At 42.2% G+C, this 19,721-nt stretch overlaps 1 protein-coding gene across 2 annotated transcripts; it reads left to right on the top strand.

Annotated features, from left to right (window-relative positions):
- Nucleotides 1-5,136: 5,136 nt before the first annotated feature.
- On the top strand, nucleotides 5,137-19,360 carry txk (TXK tyrosine kinase). 2 transcript variants are annotated; one of them, XM_033609451.2, is made up of 16 exons: nucleotides 5,137-5,961; nucleotides 10,288-10,336; nucleotides 12,379-12,460; nucleotides 12,538-12,669; nucleotides 12,748-12,812; nucleotides 13,470-13,529; nucleotides 14,162-14,216; nucleotides 14,832-14,911; nucleotides 15,033-15,154; nucleotides 15,256-15,330; nucleotides 15,489-15,660; nucleotides 15,775-15,991; nucleotides 16,983-17,047; nucleotides 17,393-17,511; nucleotides 17,655-17,812; nucleotides 19,163-19,360. In XM_033609451.2, the coding sequence occupies exons 1-16, from the start codon at nucleotides 5,949-5,951 to the stop codon at nucleotides 19,232-19,234; spliced, it is 1,536 nt and encodes a 511-aa protein (XP_033465342.1). In that variant the 5' UTR covers nucleotides 5,137-5,948; the 3' UTR covers nucleotides 19,235-19,360. The 2 variants fall into 2 exon arrangements, with proteins under 2 accessions (XP_033465342.1, XP_033465340.1); XM_033609449.2 differs by having other exon boundaries at nucleotides 15,030-15,154.
- The last annotated feature ends 361 nt before the right edge of the window (nucleotides 19,361-19,721 follow it).

The raw sequence follows: 19,721 nt of genomic DNA, 5'->3' as shown, positions 1-19,721 counted from the left end.
TTTTTTGGAAAATTAATGATGTTCTTCAGAAAAGTGAGGTCAGCTTTGGGAAGTGGGGACTTGTTTAGAATATGAGGACGGTTTTAACAACAAAGGAAAATTTAGGATGTTTTTTGAAAAAATTTTTTTTTGGTGTGGTCAGATTTTTAAAGTAAAGTTTTTTTTGGGAAACTGGGAGCAGTTTAAAAAAATGAAGTTTTTTTTGGGGGGGGGGGGCTTGGAAATTGAGTAGCCATCTTTTTTTTTTTTTTCTTTTTTTTAAATTAATGATGTTTTCAAAAAGTGAGGTCAGCTTTGGGAAGTGGGGACTGGTTTGGAATATGCCTCTGACGGCCTGTATTTTACAGCACCGGCTACAACGCAGTCCCTGTTTGGCTCTTTACATTGTCATTTTGGAAAGATGGAATGTTTTCGGAAAGTGAAGACTTCTTGGTCAGTTAGGTGGTTTTTGGAAAGTAGGTACGGGAGTGCATTATCTTGACAATGGTCCTCACAAGTATAGAGGTACAAATGTGTGTTGGGTGTCAACAGTGAAACTGAAACCTTTGAGTTTAATCATAAACAGCTTAAACAGCTGATCTGTGACGGTACAGTAAACACAGAGCACGATTCTAGATAAATATTTTCCAACACCTGTTCTTTAAAAAGTTTGAACCAAAATACAAAACAGCAAAACTGAACTGTATTAACGGCCGCTGTCTAACACACACCAGGTTGTTTTCCACTGTCGGCAGGTGGTTTTAGTTCTAATCTGAGAAAATCAGTGTGCAGAAACATTGAACTTCCTGCAGATACACAGTTGACATCAACGGCGTCTTTATCAGAGGCAGCAGGAGTGATGACAGTCAAATTAGTGGTAGCAGTGAGGATCAGCAGATAAGAGAAAGTATCTCCCTGTTGCCTCGTGATGCGTTCACAGACAGCTTGTTATTCATAGATTGTTACCCTAATTACCCACCAGATGAATGTCAGTGTTGCCTAAATTGTAAACTGACAATCTACATTTAATCATGTAAAAACAAACTGTAGTCTCCCAGTAAGTAGATGACTCCCAGACTCCCTGAAAAGGTGGTTTTCGCCACTTTGTTGACACTTCTGTCGCTGTTGTATCATCAGAAAATTACAGCTAGGAGGATGATGGGATTTTTAACTGCTCGTATTTCTACCACACATGGACAAAAACATCAAATTCTATTGTGTGTGCTCCATTACGACACTGTTATGTTGTGTTCACATTAAACATGATGCACATTTTCACGCCACGTTACTCAGGCAACTTTGAACGCTTTCGTGCGATGGTTAGATTTCTCAGAGCCATAGTTCTGATCCTGTCACAGTTATTATCTGTCTGTGATGTGTTGTTGTGGACACCTTTAAATATTATGACAGATTCCCCACTCTTTAATGAACAAAGGCCTTTAAAGTATCCACATTTTCCCGTCACAGTCTTACATGTGCTTTAACATCCTGTTGTCCCCGGCCCTTGTGCTTTCTCTGGATGCTGAGAAGGCTTTGCCCAGGTTGAGTTTCCTTACTTGTTGTATGCATTGAAAGAATTTGGCCTGAGAGACAAATTTGTTAGCTGGGTCAGGGTTCTTTACAATAATAAACAGCGGCAGTTCTGACAGTCTGAGAGCTAGTAATTCCCCCTTCACAGCGGGAAAAGACAGGGCGACCCTCTCAGCTCTTTGATATTGCTACTGAACCACGGGCTCAAGCAATAAGGCAGAATGCTCATATATCACATGTTGGAGAGAGGAAGCATGAAATTACCTTGTACGCAGATGATGTGTTAATATTTTTATCGAGATCACAAACTTCTGTTCCCTGTTTGATCCAAGGCATTTCAACATATGGCACTTTTTCAGGCTATAAAATTAATGCAATTAATTTTGCAAAGTGTGAAGCCATGCTGCTGGGGTTGCTCACATCCATCCCAAGCCTTTTAGTGCCCTTTCCTTTTCACTTTGTCTGCTTGGATGCTATAAAGGCAGACCTAGATTGTTGGGCCCCCCCTACCCTTATCCTGGCTGGGCAGGATTGCTCTTATTAAAATGAGCATCCTGTCTGGACTACTCTACCCTTGACAAATGATTCCTATTTTGCTATCAAACAAGGTTATCAAGGTGCTTGAAGGCTGCCTGAGTTCATTTATCTGGAGCAAAAGGAAGCCCCGACTTAAAATGTCGAATATCCAAATGGCCCTGACACACCAAGCCGAAGGTTGGCCATGGTGAGCATCTGTCGGCCTAGTTTTTGCGGTGTGTCCCGCACTGTTGGCACTTCGGCGTTGGCGGCTTTTCGGCCGATTGAGCATGTTGAATCGGCTGCGGAGCTTGTCGGCAAGAGAGATCACTCTGATTGGCTGTTCAGGTTTTATTTCCTCGCCCCTGTAGCAAGTGAATCTGCCTGTAGTGAAACCGGGGCTAACCGGTGCTTCCTCCTCAGGCTCCACTTCACTCAGCTGCCCCACAGACCCGCTGCTTCTTCCCACTTTAACCTGAATAACAAACCGGAGCTAGCTGGGAGCATGACCAGAGGGAAGCACAGCCAGTTAGCCTCCGCTAGCCTCCCAGCTAGCCCCAGCTCTCCGTTTGGATCCAACCGGAGCACCGAGCCCTGGTTTGTTATTCAGGTTAAAGTGGGAAGAAGCAGCGGGTTTATCGGGCAGCTGAGTGAAGTGGAGCCTGAGGAGGAAACACCGGGACTGTCTGGATGTAATAGTCCGTGGAGGTGCTGCGGTGCTCGGCTGCACAGATAGGAAACCCCTTGGCTGACAGGATGTATCACTCTCTCACTCCGCTCTCTCTCACGCAGGCGCAGAACGTACGTGCTACTTGGCCGTCAGATGTAGTGCGTGTAGTGTGTTCAAATGCAACTGACACAGGGCGACGTGAGGCGACGTAGACGACCCAACAGTTGGCTTTCTTTGCCGCTAGTTCTTTGATGTCGGTTTGATGTGTTATCACCTTTAGATGTACCTAATGTGACTCTGGCTCAATACTGAATCCTCTCAGTCCAGATTCCATTTGTGGATCTGTTGTTTCTCAACATCCTGTTGACTCATATATCTGCAATAATGAGATAAAGAGCAGCTGCTTCAAAGGGAGTCAACAGCGTGACTAGACAGTGTTATGACAGCGTGTAATAATAAAACTGAAGAAAAAGAAGTGATCTTGCTTCGCTGGTGTTCCCCTAAATCATATGAAAACGAGCAGCTGCCACTTTTTGAACAAGTAAAAATGCTGCAGTTAATGTCTTAACACATCAGATTGTTTTCTTTTCTGATTAAACACGCTGGAAAGGTTTTCATCTCCCTGATCCACACAATCTTACTTTGCCTACGTGACTGTGTGAACACCAGACCTTGGTAGAAAACACTGTGAAAGGCTCCCAGTTGGCACACACGTTTGATTTGAAGCTATGCTAAAGTTTATCAAAATAAAAGCCCTTTGGTGGGTCACATTTGTGCTGAATACACCAGGACACTTTAAAGATTCAGAGGCAGTCTGAGGTAACGCTCTACAAAGTGAGGCTGTTTGCATGAGAGCAACAGAGCACTAAATTGACTGATTTTCTTATTGAGTTCTGTGTTGCATCATTTCCCCTCTCTCACTGTACTACAGAGAAGTCACTGAACCAGCTAACACTTACAAAAGAAACAGTCATAGTCATCAGCGGATGAATCCTGCTGACGCTGGTGATGTCAGACTTTTCCTTTAGCTTGATTCACATTAGTGATTTTGAGTCAAGCATCTCAACAATAATTGGAGAGGTTTCTCTGAAATGTGACACTAGTATTCATTATGCCAAGAGCATTTATCCCACCAAGTTTGGTGGTACTTTGAATTTGTTCCTCTGGCATCACCAGCAGGTCAAATCTATACCGAATATCCTGTGAGTTCTCTCGACATTTACAGGATGGATTGTTGCAAAATTTGTTACAGACATTCATGGTCCCCAGAAGATCAAGAATAATAACTTTGGTGAATCTCTGACTTTGATGTAGTGCCACCATGAGGGTAACTTTTTTGGTTTTTAGGGAAGTATTTCAACAACTATTGGATAGATTTCCATATAAATTTGGCACAAAGTATTCATGGCGCCGAGAGAATGTTCCCACTGGTTTTGCTGAACCCCGAACCTTTCCTGTGGGAATTGTCACAACATTTACTAAATGGATTGGTTCAAAATTTGGTACAAACGTCCATGGTTCCCAGAGGATGAATTAGAATAACTTTGGTGAAACTCTTGACTTGACAGCAGCGTTGGCAACATAACTGTGGTGCAACCGTAGATCCCTAGAGTATCCTGTAAAGGATTATTAAAGATCTATCTATCCATCCATCTATCTATCCGGCTGGCTGGCCATCCAGCCATCCAAAGGTGTCGTCGTAGCTGTCACTGAAAAAGTCTTGTTCAGGGTTTGGTTGTACTAAAACCAACCTGATCTCACTCCAAAGTCGTCGAAATCTCGCATTTGGGCAATGACTTGCGGCATCAGACAGTGATGAAAAAAGCTGCCCTAAAACGTCGGCATAATACGTGGCTGATTGTCGCTATAGTTTAACAGCGCCCAGTGGCATGAGGGGGAAGAGTGACGTGACGAGGACGAAAGTTAAGGTGGCAAAAGGTTGAGTAGGGTGGGTGGGAGCGGTGGTGGATGAGTTGAACAATGACCGTCTTTCACCCGACTTTTACCTGAGAGAGCGGTGTTCGCGTCCCGTAAGACTTTAAAGCCAAACCCTGTTCTTTTTGCCTTAACCTAACCATGTGTCTTTGTTGCCGAAACCCAACCAGGTGCGTTCATTGTCGGAGAAAAAAAAATTAAATCATGTTGCCGTACTGATGTGGTGTTTTTATTTTGAAAGAGACTGTATGTAAACGTTAAATTTCCTGTGAAAACAGAAGTGTATTTTGAAAGAAGACAATGCATGTAACAGGCAGAACTTGACACGGTGTCCCAGATCGTCAACAACCAACACACCCAGGGTACCTTGCACGTCGTATGGTCGGAGTGAGAATGTGTTGCTAAATCACCCTCTGAGGAGTTGGATAATCAGTTTTTGTAGTTATTACATTTTGTTTTAATGTTTTAAGCCTGTTTTTTGCTAGCAAAAATTAGCATTAGCATTAGCACAGTTAATCATAGATTGTAAATGCACTGTGCTAAGAAGCTAGCAGCTAGCGTCCCGGCAGTCGCCTCCCTCTAAGTCAAATTTGGTCACCTCTGGCTCCAGGAACGCCAAACTCAAGGCTTCAAAACGGAAATCCACAAGCCAATGGGTGACGTCACGGTGGCTATGTCCATTATTTTATACAGTCTGTTGATGAAATAGTTAAATATTTACCAGATGGACTGATGTGAAACTTGGTGCGGACTTTTAGGGAGTCGCTAACTTTAATGTCGATGTTTGTATTATGAGTTGTACAGCACATGCTTCGTATGAGTGTGTGTGTTCTTCCTGCACTTATTCAGAGACGGATGCTTTGTGGTTTCATGTACGTCATTCTTTCACTTCCTCTCTACCTCTGTCTTTGTCTCTCCCACTCTGTCTGTCTTAACACTGCACATTTAAAAGATTTGGTTTAAATCAAACTTTCTCAGTGTAGCTGAAGCAGACAAAGACGGACATGAAATAACATCTTTCTTCTTCTTTCTCCTCATGCCTGTCTTTCTTTTGTCATCTCTCCTTCTTCTTCTTCTTCTTCTTCACCCTCTCTACTTCCTCCACCCACCTGCCTCTCTCTCTCACTCTGACTCTGTTGCTCAGTTATTGCGAGGTTTCCCACCTGTGTGGCATCATATCAGCCCCATCGATGCAAGCGATCGCTGTGAAATCAACGCCGCCCTTAAAAACTCGAGCTAAAGAAGAAGAGCTGGAGATAAAAGAGGAGATAGAAAGAGCTGCAGAGGAAGAAGAGGAGACGTAGAGAGGGTCGCGATCATGATTCAATCAAGTAAGCACCTTTACCTTTTATCTGCAGAGTAAACACCTGGTAATGTCTTACAGTGTAAACAGGGTTATAAGAAGGAACTTTTACAAAAACAGCCGGTGCTTTCAGCAAAGATGTTGTGTAGAAAATATTAATTTTCAGCTCTGTCATGATGTGAAACGAGAAGAACTACAAAGAATCGACTGAGTTAAAGAAAATGTGTGTAAAACTTGCACAGTGACGATGTGAGAGAACAAGCAGAGTTAGACCCTCGTCTGTTATTATTTGTATCGGAGGAGGAATGTATAGGAACATGAAGTAATCAGTACTTATGGCAGTGTGAATGAAAGGTACCGCTGGTTCAGACCTTCAGAAACGTCAGCGTTAGAAACATTCAGTGACAGTTTGGTGGCAGATGTTTAAGATCGTTCGACGGATCTCGAACTCAAAACGTCCTTCAGTTTGTTTGTGTTTCACAAGCACTGGTTTGATTCGAGTCGTCCTTCCAGGATGTGACAGAACAACACAGTCTTTGTTGTGTTGTGGTTCTTTTTCTGCCCTTTTATTGTGATGTGAACGTTGTGCATCTGACGTGCAGAGAGCTGGAAACGGGGACTGAAAGCTCCACCTGTCTGCAGAGTTCATAGAAACATGTAGTGGCTGAAGTTTCAGTTATGTTTCTGTCGGTGGTACAAAGAGCTGATTACCCGCACGGGGGTTAAGTCTGAAGTGGCCTTAAAATGTCAAACATCATTTGGAATTAAGCTAAATCATGTTTGTGTCTCTTGTGTGTTCATCAGTACAGTGGAGTCAGAGTTAAACATCTGTTTCTCTTAAATATGAATCTGTGAAAACCCTTGAACAAGACTAAGAGTCTACAGCCAGGCTGGCAGCTCTGCAACGCTGTACAACTGTGCTTTAGCTAAATGCTTAAGCTAGAGAGTTAACATGGTACTACCCAGCACAACAAATATCGGACCGATAAATTATCAGACGACCAACAGCACCAATAATACAAAGACAGACTGCTTTCATTGATTTAAAAATGGCAGCGCCTGCACACCCAACATAGTGGGTGGTGGTACATGTACCCTTAAACTTTGTTTGCGAGCCGCCAGTAAACACAAGAAGAACAACAGCAACTGCAGCACACTGTCAGGAGGGCAAAACATGTCGTGGTGTGGATGTCTGTCACAGTTCCAGAGGAAGACAACAGGATTGCTGCGAGGGTCTGATCTGCGACTGGCCGACACAGGATAGAAGCAGCGCTGCAGGACCGCCTCCAGAGTGTTAGCACGAGCTAATTAGCAGCAGCTGCCTACATCCGACACTTATCATACACACTAATAACCGCTAGCCGTGTGATGCTACAGTTAGCCATTATTTGTGTGTTACCTCTCTGGTTTAGTGTTAATGTGTGAGGTGAATCATTAGTCTCTTTTACACTGCCAGATTTTCGGCGAATGTTGGGCGGTTTTGCCGGCAAGCTGCAAGTGTTTAGAGACACAGAGCCGGATTGGCAAGTTGATCCGAGGTGCCCAATTTTTTGCCTCGTGGGGTAGACATATTGGCGGAGCCTTTTTGGTTTAAAATGAACGAGGCGGCCTTCCGCAACGGGATGGACTGCTGAAGACTTGTTGGAGGAGCTGTTGATGACGCCGCATGTGCGACCCACTGGCGGTGGATAAACAGGAAACAGCTGATAGCAGGAGTTAGCGAGCAGCTAGTAGCAAGAGGGAAACACAAACCTGACAGACACTGTAAAGATGAGCAACTGGGGAGACAAGGAATTGTGCGCCCTCCTTGTCCTTGCAAACGAAGAGGCCATTAACCGTCAGATGACGGGGACGGTGAAGAACGGGTTGACTTACGAGAGAATCGCCGAAGGACTGACCAGCCGCGGCTTCCCTCCCACGTCACTGTTTACGTCACACGCTGAGCTACACGTTTTTGTTACTTGCTCACGCCCCCCACTGCCCTGAAAAAGGCGCATTCTGTATAAACAAAAGTAGGCAGGCGGCATTTTGCTGCACTCCCCGATTTTGTTTTTATACTGCCAATGCTGAAAAAGACTGATTGGGCTTTCCTGCAAATTTGCTGCTGATGTTCATATGACTCAGCTGTCAGTGTTTGTCTCTGTCAGTAGAGACTCCACTCTCCAGTGAAGTTTATACACTTCAATGATACACCAGAAAATATCACAGTAGCACTGTGACGTCATTTGTTTTGAATGGGATCACAAACCAAATTAAAATGTCGACCAGATGGTGGCGCTAGACGGAAACTCAGATGATCACCAAAGTCAGCAGGATGCATCCTGAAGGGAACATGAATATATGTACCAAATTTCAATCCAGTCCATCCAAGAGTTGCTGAGATATCACCATGTAGAGCCAAATGAGATATGTTTCAGATCAGTTTGAGTAATCGACATAACTCAGTCAGATCTGAACACACAGACATGATACACACATTCTCAGACTCTTGTGACTTACACTTTCTGACAGTATAATTGTCTGTGAAGTCCTTTACTAACAAATGTCCATAAATCCACTCAGAAAACAGCAAAGAAGCCGTTTCTTTTCACTTCAGAATCTGCCTGAGAATCTTAACATCTTTAGGTTTTCTTTTCTATCAAAGTGATCCAGTGATAGAGATAGGGTGAGGAGCTCGGACATCCAGGGGGAGCTCGGAGTAGAGCTGCTGCTCCTTCGCGTCGCGCAGTTGAGGTGGTTTGGGCATCTGATAAGGATCCTCCTGGGCGCCTCCCATTAGAGGTGTTCTTGGCACGTCCCACTGGTAGGAGGCCCCGGGGCAGACCCAGAACACTCTGGAGGGATTATATATCTCATCTGGCCTGGGAACACTTTGGGGTCCTCCAGGAGGAGCTGGAAAGCGTTGCTGGGGAGAGGGACGTCTGGGGTACTTTGCTCGGCCTGCTGCCCCCGTGACCCAGTCCGGATAAGCGGAGGAAAATAAATGGATGAAGACATTTCTTTTGTAACTGAGTCCTTATCTTGCAGTGCAGTGTGAATATTTTAACATGTTTTTAATTTAAATTTGCCTTCAAAGGAGTCGGTTGCAGTCTAAAATGACTTGATACGAATGATGTGTCAACGCTGTATGATTAATTATCTGCAAAAGCTGGAAAGTAACTAAAGCTGTCGGACAAATGTAGTGCAGTAGAGTACTGATTGTCAAAACCATGAAAATCTTGTTGATTCCCTTTTAAAATGTTACGAAAATGTTTCTTAATTTTACCCAAAAAGCCCAAATCTGAAGTGTTCAGTGAGCCTGTGGAGGAAGGAACTCCTCGGTTCACCTTCAGAAACATCACACAGTGCGTCTTAATGGGATGTTGGTTCACCACAAACCACCAGAAGAGTTCATCACTCCTTATGGCATCGACTCGTCATGATGGGACGCTAACAGACTCATCTCTGTGGGCTTTTATTTTGGCAGTGAATCACATGACAGCCAGCGGTTTGCAGATGTGTGTGTGTGTGTGTGTGTGTGTCTTCAGCTCAAGACGAGAAACAGAAAGACACGCTGCCAGTTATCTACACACACATATATACAACACGAACGCTAAGAAAATGACCCACACACACACGCTCACCCACAGAAACACACACTTACCGAGAGGAAGAGTGTGTTAGTTCTATAGAAAAGGAAACTATACTTCCTGAGAAGGACCTCCTACTCAAAACCACAAAGAGAGCGATCAACTAAAACAAAACTGAGAAACAATGAGAGACTGTGAGAAACTTGACTGTGCCCTGCCCCCGAATCAACTGATCTATTTCCAGTCTGTACGTCAACAGATCAATCGCCCCGATCTTGACGAGTACAAAGAGCCACCACACTAACTCCTCTTTGCATCAAAGTTTGGTTGTTTATTAGTTCTGAGCCTTTACCTCTAAATCTTGAAAGGTTCCTATCATGGTTTAATTCGACTAAAACCTGAGTTTGAGAACATTTTTGTTCTTGAAATACAACACTGTACTAATGAACCTTCATTAATATAGGCCTATATTTTATCTACAAGTGCACGTCACACACTGAGCGAGCCGCCTGTTAATGACGCTGTGGGCTAATGGGCATGTAGCTACTTCCATGTTTCAGATGATACGTCATGTTTGTAGTCGACCAATGAAGATGAGTTTACATATCACCTTGGGTTCGTCCTTCACCTTCTCAAAATGATCCCACACTTTGGATTTCCTGCCCGACATGTTATTAACTAGCCTGTGGAATAACCGCAGGTACCAGCCCTGGAGATTAATTTTGTCTATAAAATTTCATAACCTCCTGATGATTTGGATTCTTTTGTTTTGTTTCCTCCTTCAGATCACTTGATCCGCTCGGTCTTCTGCTGCTGCTGTGCCGTACAGACCAGGTACCAACGTCAATGTGACCAACAACTCAGTGATAAAGCAATTAAATCATTTCACTTTGATTTCTACAAACATACAACCAGTGCAAAGTGCAACTCCAGTGTGATTTTAGTTTTTGTTATTTGTATTTTGTGCTTCCCGTCATTTTAATGTTCAATCTGACAGTTTTAAATGTGAGTCACTAAATCCTACAAAATGTATAAAATGTTGGCATTGTAGGTTCATGAATATGTTATGAGGTGACGTAGTTCTGATTACATGTATGTGAGCTGAGTTCCTCATCAGGAGGTGGAGGGGATGGTGGATGGTTTGACACCTCAGTGAGACAGAAGGAAAAAAAAAACAGCTATTTTTTAACAAGATGCATTGACAGAAGCAGGTATTTTCAACAAGATCATCGGACATTTTCAGCCCAAATTATGGTGACAAAAGCAGATATTTTTGAAAGAGGTGTTGGGACATTTCCAACTGTGTTTGTGGTGACCAAACTGGGTAGTTTCTAACAAGACATTGACCCATTTACCACCGTGTTTGTGGTGACAAAAATCAGGAAGTTTTTAAAGAGACGTCAGGACATGGTCAGTTGTGTTAGTGGTGACCAGACTGGGTAGTTTTCAAAGACACATTGAGACATCTCCAGACATGTTTGTGGAGACTATACTGGGTATTTTTAAAAGAGGCGTAGGGATATTGCCAGCTGTGTTAGTGGTGACCAAACTGCATATTTTTAACAAGACATGGAGACATTTCCAGCTGTGTTTTTGGTGACCAAACAGAGTATTATTTAATAGGACGTTTGGACCTTTCAAGAAGTACTTTTTGACGAGATGTCAGGACATTTCTAGAAGTGTTTGATGCCACTATACGGGATATTTTTTTAATCAGACGTCAGAACATTTCCAGCTGTGTTTGTGGCAACAAAATCAGTTATTTTTTAATGAGACCTCAAGATATTTCCTGCTGTGTTTTTGGTGACACAACTGGGTATTTTTTAATAGGACGTTTGGACCTTTCCAGCCATGTTTATGGCAACAAACGCAAGTAATTTTTGACGAGATGTCGAGACATTCCTAGATGTGTTTGGGGCGACTATAAAGGGTATTTTTTTAACCAGACATCAGGACATTTCCAGCTGTGTTTGTGGCAACAAAAGCAGGTTTTTTTAATGAGACCTCAAGACATGTCTAGTTTTGTTTTTGGTGACCAAACAGAGTATTTATTAATAAGACGTTTGGATCTTTCAAGAAGTACTTTTTGACGAGATGTCAGGACATTCCTAGACGTGTTTGGGGCGACTATACAGGGTATTAATTTAACCAGACGTCAGGACATTTCCAGCTGTGTTTGTGGCAAAGTTTCAACATTTCAGCAACATGTGAAATGTACAAATGTTACATATCTGTGGTTTGCTGAAGCACACAATGCCAACATATATTTTTTATTGCATCCGAATTAATGTGCATTTGTCCAAATTTCTTTAAATGATTCAAAACATTGTTTTCAGCTTACAAATTTCAAGTTGAACCAACATCTGACTCAACCAGAGCATATTTTCTACTAAAGTAATGATGATGAACAAGCTAACATTAGCTCTAAAAACCGTGAACCGGCTCTCATTCATTCATTAGTTCTGCAGGTCATAAAGTGTTGGATAAATTAAAGGTCTGACCTGATGACAGCGCGAGAGGTCACCAAAGTTTGTGATGTCTGTGCAAACTTTTGTGCTAATTCATCAAGTAAATGTTGAGATGTTTCATTGGAGAAGTGAAAACTTTGACCTGGAAGGAACTTTGAGTATCTGTGGTTTGACAGTGTCATGTGTGGGCAGTCTGTAGTAAACAAACTAACACTTGAGAACACGTTGGTGTGGTGCTTTGGAAGACGAGAATCTTTTATAACATCTGATGAGATTTTTCAGTCATCAAAGACATACATTTTTTTTGTAAGGCTGGATGTGTGTGTGTGTGTGTGTCTGTGTATGTCTGTGTCTGTGTGGAAAATAAAAAAAAAATTCATGTAAAAGATTTTTGATTGTTGATTTCAGGGAGATCAGCACCCGCATGGAGCTGGAGGGAAGCACCTCCCTGTGTTTCCAGAGCCGACGATACCCAGGGCACCCCTGCAGGGTAAGTGTGTGTGTGTGTGTGTGTGTGTGTGTTATTAGTCTTTATCTGTTAATGTCCTTTCTTTTTGTGTCTCTCAGGTTGACAGGTCAAGAAGGAAGCTCCCCCTGCCGCCTCCTGACTATGAGGATGGTGAAGGTCAAGGGTTACTAAGTGTCGTCGCCATGTACGACTTCACCGCCAAGGAGGACACTGACCTCACACTCAAACAGGTATTCACACACGAACACGCACACATACACACACACCCAGCAGTGGATGTGCGATAACACAGTGTGTTGTGTCCACAGGGAGAAGAGTACGTCATCCTACACAAACAGGACCAGCTGTGGTGGAGAGCGCAGGACAAACACGGGTAAATAAAACTGTTTATTGAAAACAAGAAAATTTAATATCAAGTTTTTTTAAAAAATAATTTAGGTTTCTATTGGTTTGAAAGGCTTGGTTGGTGGTGTCATTAATATATTATTTTCCACGCATACAAGGATACAAGGCATGTATTTTACACATATGGATGTGGACTCTGGTACATAAAGAAAAATGAACAAATACGTCTAACGAAGGAAAGAGAAGGAAACAAACTAACAAATAAAAACATGCCACACGTGTCCTCATACATCACTCCACAGGCTCACATAATCACAGAGCAAGTTCATAATTATGTCAGCTTATCTTCCATTTTGATTTGAGTCCATAACGGTTCCCAAAGAGATCCTCCTTTCTCCTGATCGCCATTTATTCCACTGAGGATACATTCATAAGATGCTGTTTCCACCATCGCATCAACCCGATCTTCTGTTCGACCATTTATTTTATGTCTGTGTCGTATCTATCTATAACTCAAAGGCCACTGAAAGGACTTATGGTAAATGTAAGTAAACTATGCTTGTTGTTGCTTTGGTGCCAAAGTCCTGAAATGTTTTTCTTTTATCTGTACAAAAATGAATGTCCTGAAGGGAGAGCTAAAACATTTCTGAGTTTGTTTTTCTCTGTTTCTGCTTGTTTCCATCAGGAACAAAGGTTTCATCCCCAGCAACTACGTGACAGAGAAAAACAGAATCGAGGCAAACTCGTGAGTCTCAGTGCAGTTCATTTTTCATGTTTGTTTGGCAAGGCAAAAATCAATGGTTAAAAAACAAGACTGTAACGCTACTCCACATTAAAAGTCGGATTAAAAAAGAGGGGTCTTTAATTTGCGTTTAAAAATACAAAGAAGCATCAGCTGTTTTAATATCCAGAGGTAACGTATTCCACAGTTTAGGGGCATGAAGAGTGCTCTCACCAGGGCTTTTACGGGACACATGAGGAACATTTCTATGTAAAGCAGTGGAGGTCCTCTGTGATCCGTCTGAAACATAAAATGATGGAAACTCTCTGAAGTATAGAGGGGCGAGGTCATTTAAAGATTTATAAACAAGTAAAAGAACTAAAGGGGGCATTAAGTGTGCGTCATCAGCATAAAAATGGTAATTAACGTGGTGATGGCTAATAACGTTTCCAAGTGGAAGTATATATACTGAACACAAAAGTGGGCCGAGGATGCTTCCTTGAGGAATGCCACTTACCACTCTTCTATTCTTGTACCATTTAGGTCTTCTGCAAATCCTTAATTCTTTTGTGTGTGTGTCAACATTGACATTAAAACTGTTAATTGTAATGATCAAAAGGCAACAAAGTATCTGTGTTTTGTTTTTCTTTCTGCAGGTGGTACTGCAAGAACATCACCAGGACAGAAGCCGAGCAGCTGCTGAGACAAGAGGTAACTACTGTCGGTCCGTCTGGTTCAATGTTTGTTTATCTTTCTGTTTATATGAACCAGCAGGGACGTTTATTTGACGTTTATTTGTCAAAATGTGTAGCCACACTGGGCTCGTAAAACGGACTTGGGAGTATTCCTCTAGAGTTTCCCCTCTCACCTACCTGAAAACCAAATATAGATAAAGACTGTAGCATGAGGCTGATATGGCCTTTTGCCACCCTTCATCCACCTGGTTTAATATGCAGTGCAGTTTTAAACTCTACATGTAACCTGCTGCATCTCTGTCTTAGCTAAGGGGTCCTCAGCCTGAGAAATGTTGAAAGCCCCTCGATTAGAATATGGAAAGAAAATCAATCCACAGCTTTAATAATTGTTTTGGTCTTTTTTTTAAAGCGAAAATGCCAAAAACATTTTTTAGTTCCAGCTTTTCTTTGTCTGATGTGATAATAAACTGAATATCTCATGGTTTTGGACCGTTAGTCGAACAAAACAGGCATCACCTTGACCTCTGGGAAGCATTTTGTGCTGTTTTCTCACATTTTATAGATCATATAATAATATTAATAACGGACAGATTATTGTTATTGTGTGAAATTGTTTCTGGATGTTTTCCAGGACAAAGAGGGCGGTTTCGTGGTGCGGGAGTCCAGTCAGAAGGGAGTCTACACCGTCTCTGTCTACACCAAAACATTAAGGTGATTCATCTAGACTGAAGGTTAAAACCCAAAGTATGGCTGAGAAACACACACACACACAAACACATACAGAGTAAAAATAAACTGTAATATTCATGTTTTGTTTGTTTGTGTTCAGTAGTAACGGGGATATTCGGCATTACCAGATCAAAATAACTGACACTGGTCAGTTCTTCCTGGCTGAAAAACACACCTTTAAATCCATACCTGATGTCATACACTACCACGAACACAACGCAGCAGGTACACACACACACACACTTACACTCTTTGTACATGCTACAGTCGAGACACCAGTGCTGCAGATAATGCTTCATCTGACATGGTTCGGTGTGTGTGTGTAGGTTTAGTCACCAGGTTGCGGTATGCAGTGGGTCCAATGGGAAGGTGTGTACCCGCCACATCAGGATTCAGCTCAGGTAAAATCACACCTTAACTCTGAGTTCCTCCATTTAACATTAAGAAGTAGATTTTTAAAGCAAACTGAAATTAGGAGCACCTCGTGAACACCTGAAAGGTGTATTCACCAATTTCTTCTCTCTTCTTCTTCTTCTTCTTCTTCTTCTTCTCCCTCCAGAGAAGTGGGAGATCAACCCCAGTGAGTTGACCTTCATGAAGGAGCTGGGCAGTGGTCAGTTTGGTGTGGTGAGACTCGGCAAGTGGAGGGCTCAGCACAGAGTGGCCATCAAGGCCATCAGAGAGGGAGCCATGTATGAGGAGGACTTCATCGAGGAGGCCAAAGTCATGATGTAAGGAGGGAGGACAGGGACCAGATGTAGACAGAGCAGACTCGCAGTTTTGGCGACTTCTCCTTATTGCTGACGCAAGGAAGTGAAACTGTGTGTGTTTGTCGTCTCTCCCAGGAGGCTGTGCCACCCGAAGCTGGTGCAGCTGTACGGTGTTTGCTTGCAGCAGCGCCCCCTGCTGATCGTGGCCGAGTTCATGGAGAACGGCTGCCTGCTGAACTTCCTGAGGCAGAGGAGTCGAGCTCTGAAGGAGGCGTGGCTGCTGTCCATGTGTCAGGACGTCTGTGAGGGGATGGAGTACCTGGAGACGCAAAGTTTCATCCACAGAGACCTGGTGAGTCACTGAGTGTGTGTGTTTTTATATCTTAACAGTGTTTATATATGTTAATATAATTTGCTGTATCCTCTTATTCAGCTGTAATCTGATGGGGCCCAAACACACTGGGCAGAAACTCCAGATCAAACACAAAGATATTGTACAGACTGGTGAAAGTTTTGCTGAGACTTGTGTCATTCTGTCAATATTAGGCTGAGGTTCATTGAATTGCTGTGAAATGACTTCACGTAATCTCCTTCATTCTCAGATGGAGCTATGATGGGATGTTAAGTCCCATAAATGAGCCCTAACAAACTCATCAAGGTCTGAGGCCCTGATGAAAGTTGTCTGAGGGCTCAAATGTCTTGCGGTGCTCCTTTCCTTTTCTCCACACTGATATTGTGCAAAACAAAAATAATACTCTGATCTTCCATGTTTCATCTTTAACTTCATGACTTTTGGAGATCAGTTCGTCTTCTACTTATGTAACTACTCGCTGAAAGGTACTGATGTACGTTAACTCAGTAAGTAAGTCGGCATTGACTTTTGGTTTCACATGGGACACAAACCGCCATCTCCTGCATCAAAGTCCTGTGTTTGTTTGACCCTTCCATCTGCTCTGACCTCCTTTCTGCGCAGACTTTGTTGCTCTTCAATATAAATCACCAGACTTCCTTCTCGGCTCCAGTGATAATTGCTTCCGCCACTGGAGGTCGCTGCCTAAAAATAAATGTAAATATAGGAGGCAGAGGAGAGCCATACTACCTCAAATCTATGCTCCTGATGACAGCTGATCACGGCCATTTAATGGGCTGGTATCATTCAAAGCGTGTCAAACCAAAACATCTGGAGATACATTGTTTCTGTAATCTCAAAAGTAACTAAAGCTGTCAGACTCTGAGATGTAGTGGAGTCGAAGTATGAAGAGACATTCAGAAAGTAATCAGTATTCAAGTACCTTGAATTTGTATTGAAGTAAAATGTTTGTGGTTATTTTTCTCTCATGCAGGCAGCGAGGAACTGTCTGGTTAACGAGCACAACGTGGTGAAGGTCAGCGACTTTGGAATGACCAGGTGTGACGGACATTTTATTTCAAGTTTTAAAGGAAAAGAGTTCAACATTTGTCCAGGGCCAGCAGCTGCTTAGCTTAGCGTAGCTTAGCTTAGCATATTATACTTTATTACATACTTGTGGCCATCAAAAATGAATCCAATGTCCTTTCAGTGTTTATTTCAAAACTACTTCCTGTTCAAAGAAAATGCTTAATTTTTCATACTTATCAGGTCCAGCAGATCACACACAGCTTGGAGAAATTAAAAATGCATACTAAACAAAAGCTCAGGTCTCCAGAGGTTAAACGGTGTGTTGTGTTCCAGGTGTTCTCTGACAGTTGTGTTGTTTTGACTTTGTGTTCGCAGGTACGTCCTAGACAACCAGTACACCAGCTCCAGTGGAGCCAAGTTCCCTGTGAAGTGGTCTCCTCCTGAAGTTCTCCACTACAGTAAATACAGCAGCAAGTCGGACGTCTGGTCCTTCGGTGAGGAACCACAGACTCACTCCACCATCTGCTCATTCTGGCTTTCTCTGTTCATCTAGAAGAACTGTGGTCGTACTGAGCAGAGGTTATGTGTATTAAGTATCTGTGTGTGTGTGTGTGTGTGTATGTGTGCGTGCTCACAGGTGTGGTGATGTGGGAGATCTACTCGGAGGGTCGGACTCCGTTTGAAAACAGATCCAACCTGGACGTAGTGAATGAAATCACCAGAGGAATCCGACTGTACCGACCACACCGAGCCTCACAGTCGCTCTACGCCATCATGTACCGCTGCTGGCACGAGGTACTCATTCATTCACTCATTCATTCATGAGTTACTCATTCATTCATCCATTTATTCATTCACTGACTCACTCTTTCATTAACCCATTCATTTATACATTCAGTCATCCATTTTTTCATTCACTTAATTACTCATTCATCCATTCATTCAGTCATTCTGTTATTCATTCATCCAATCATTCTTTCACTCACTCATCATTCACCAATGTATCCATTCACTCACTCACTCACTCACTCACTCACTCAACCATCCATTCGATCATTCACGTGCCCACATACTCACACTTTTACTCACCCATTCATCCGCCCACTCACTCATTAGTCTCCCCTTTAATTTATTCATTCATTCATCAACTCACTCATTGGTTAAGTCACTCACTCACTTATTGGTTTACCCGTTCATCATACATTCATCCAGTTATTCACTCATCCATTCCTCCATCCATTTATTCACTCATTCAGAATAGAATAGAAAGAACGTCATTTATCCCTGAATGGAAATTCAGCTGTCATTCATTCACTCACTCATTTCTTCACTCATTCATGCATTAATCCACTCACTTATTGGTTCATTCATTCATTACTTCATATATTCATACATCCACTCACTTATTGGTTAATTTATTCATCCATTCATTCATTCATTCATTCATTCACAAACTCATTAATTCACCCATTCACTTATTGGTTAATGCATTCATTCATTCATTCATTCAGTCAGTCAGTCAGTCAGTCATCCACTCACTTATTGGTTAATTTATTAATTCACTCATTCGTCACTCATCCATTCATTCACTTACTCATTCGCTCACTCACTCACTCACTCACTCACTCATTCATTCATCCACTCACTTATTGGTTAATTTATACATCCATCCACTCACTCACTTACTTATTGGTTGATTTATTAATTCACTCATTCATCACTCACCCATTCACTCACTCACTCACTCACTCACTCATTCATTCATTCATTCATCAACCCACTTATTGGTTAATTTATACATCCATCCACTCACTCACTCACTCACTCACTCACTTACTTACTTATTGGTTGATTTATTAATTCACTCACTCACTCACTCACTCACTCACTCATTCATCCACTCACTTATTGGTTAATTTATACATCCATCCATTCACTCATTCACAAGTATCAGGGACAAATCAGATGATTAAACGAAGTGTTCACACGTTCACAGTAATAATGTTGTCATCACTTGCCTGTTTCCTGTCTTTAACTACAACTTCACATCTTCTTCACCCTCCTCTTCTTCACCTCACACCCCCTCTGTTCTTCATCCATTCGTCTTCATCTTCATCTTCATCCTCTTCGGTGGTGGTGGTGTAGAAGCCTCAGGGTCGGCCATCTTTCTCAGAGCTCCTGGCGGAAATCAGGAAACTGGCAGAAAATCCAGATTAACACACACACACACACACACACACACACATAAATCATCATCATCATACTGCTGATTATCAAACTGTTTTTACTGTCGTCATAAATGTAAACAAACTGTTATTGTAAATAAATATTTTTTCATTAAAACTTTCAGATGACGTTCTTACACAGATGTTTTTTTTTTACCTTCACACAAACACACTGAAAATACAAAAACAAAATGTGATGTGAAAAGTCATGAGTCATGAATCATGTTATCTCATGGACGAACGCTGATCTTCACATGTGAACTTTGACTTTTCAGATGACATCATCTCTGTGACAGTGACATCACACTGAGGCTCTTTATATATGAATGTATATGCATATGTATATATGTATACCTTCATGATGATGATGATGATGATGATTCATGTAAGTCCTGTTCTATTACACTATGTTAGTTTTATCTACAATGGGAAGTTTAATTGTGAATGAGTGAAGGGAGCAGCAGTCCACCTGAAGTGTC

This window comes from Epinephelus lanceolatus, chromosome 22, assembly GCF_041903045.1.
Source record: "Epinephelus lanceolatus isolate andai-2023 chromosome 22, ASM4190304v1, whole genome shotgun sequence".
Classification (NCBI taxonomy): domain Eukaryota; kingdom Metazoa; phylum Chordata; class Actinopteri; order Perciformes; family Serranidae; genus Epinephelus; species Epinephelus lanceolatus.
This window is presented reverse-complemented; position numbering and strand designations above follow the sequence as displayed.

Bases quoted from the DNA above. Each gene is read 5' to 3' on its own strand.
- txk (XM_033609449.2), top strand. The intron at 15,661-15,774 runs GTAAGGAGGGAG...CGTCTCTCCCAG, and splicing joins GAGGAGGCCAAAGTCATGAT to GAGGCTGTGCCACCCGAAGC. The intron at 17,813-19,162 runs GTACTCATTCAT...GTGGTGGTGTAG, and splicing joins TGTACCGCTGCTGGCACGAG to AAGCCTCAGGGTCGGCCATC.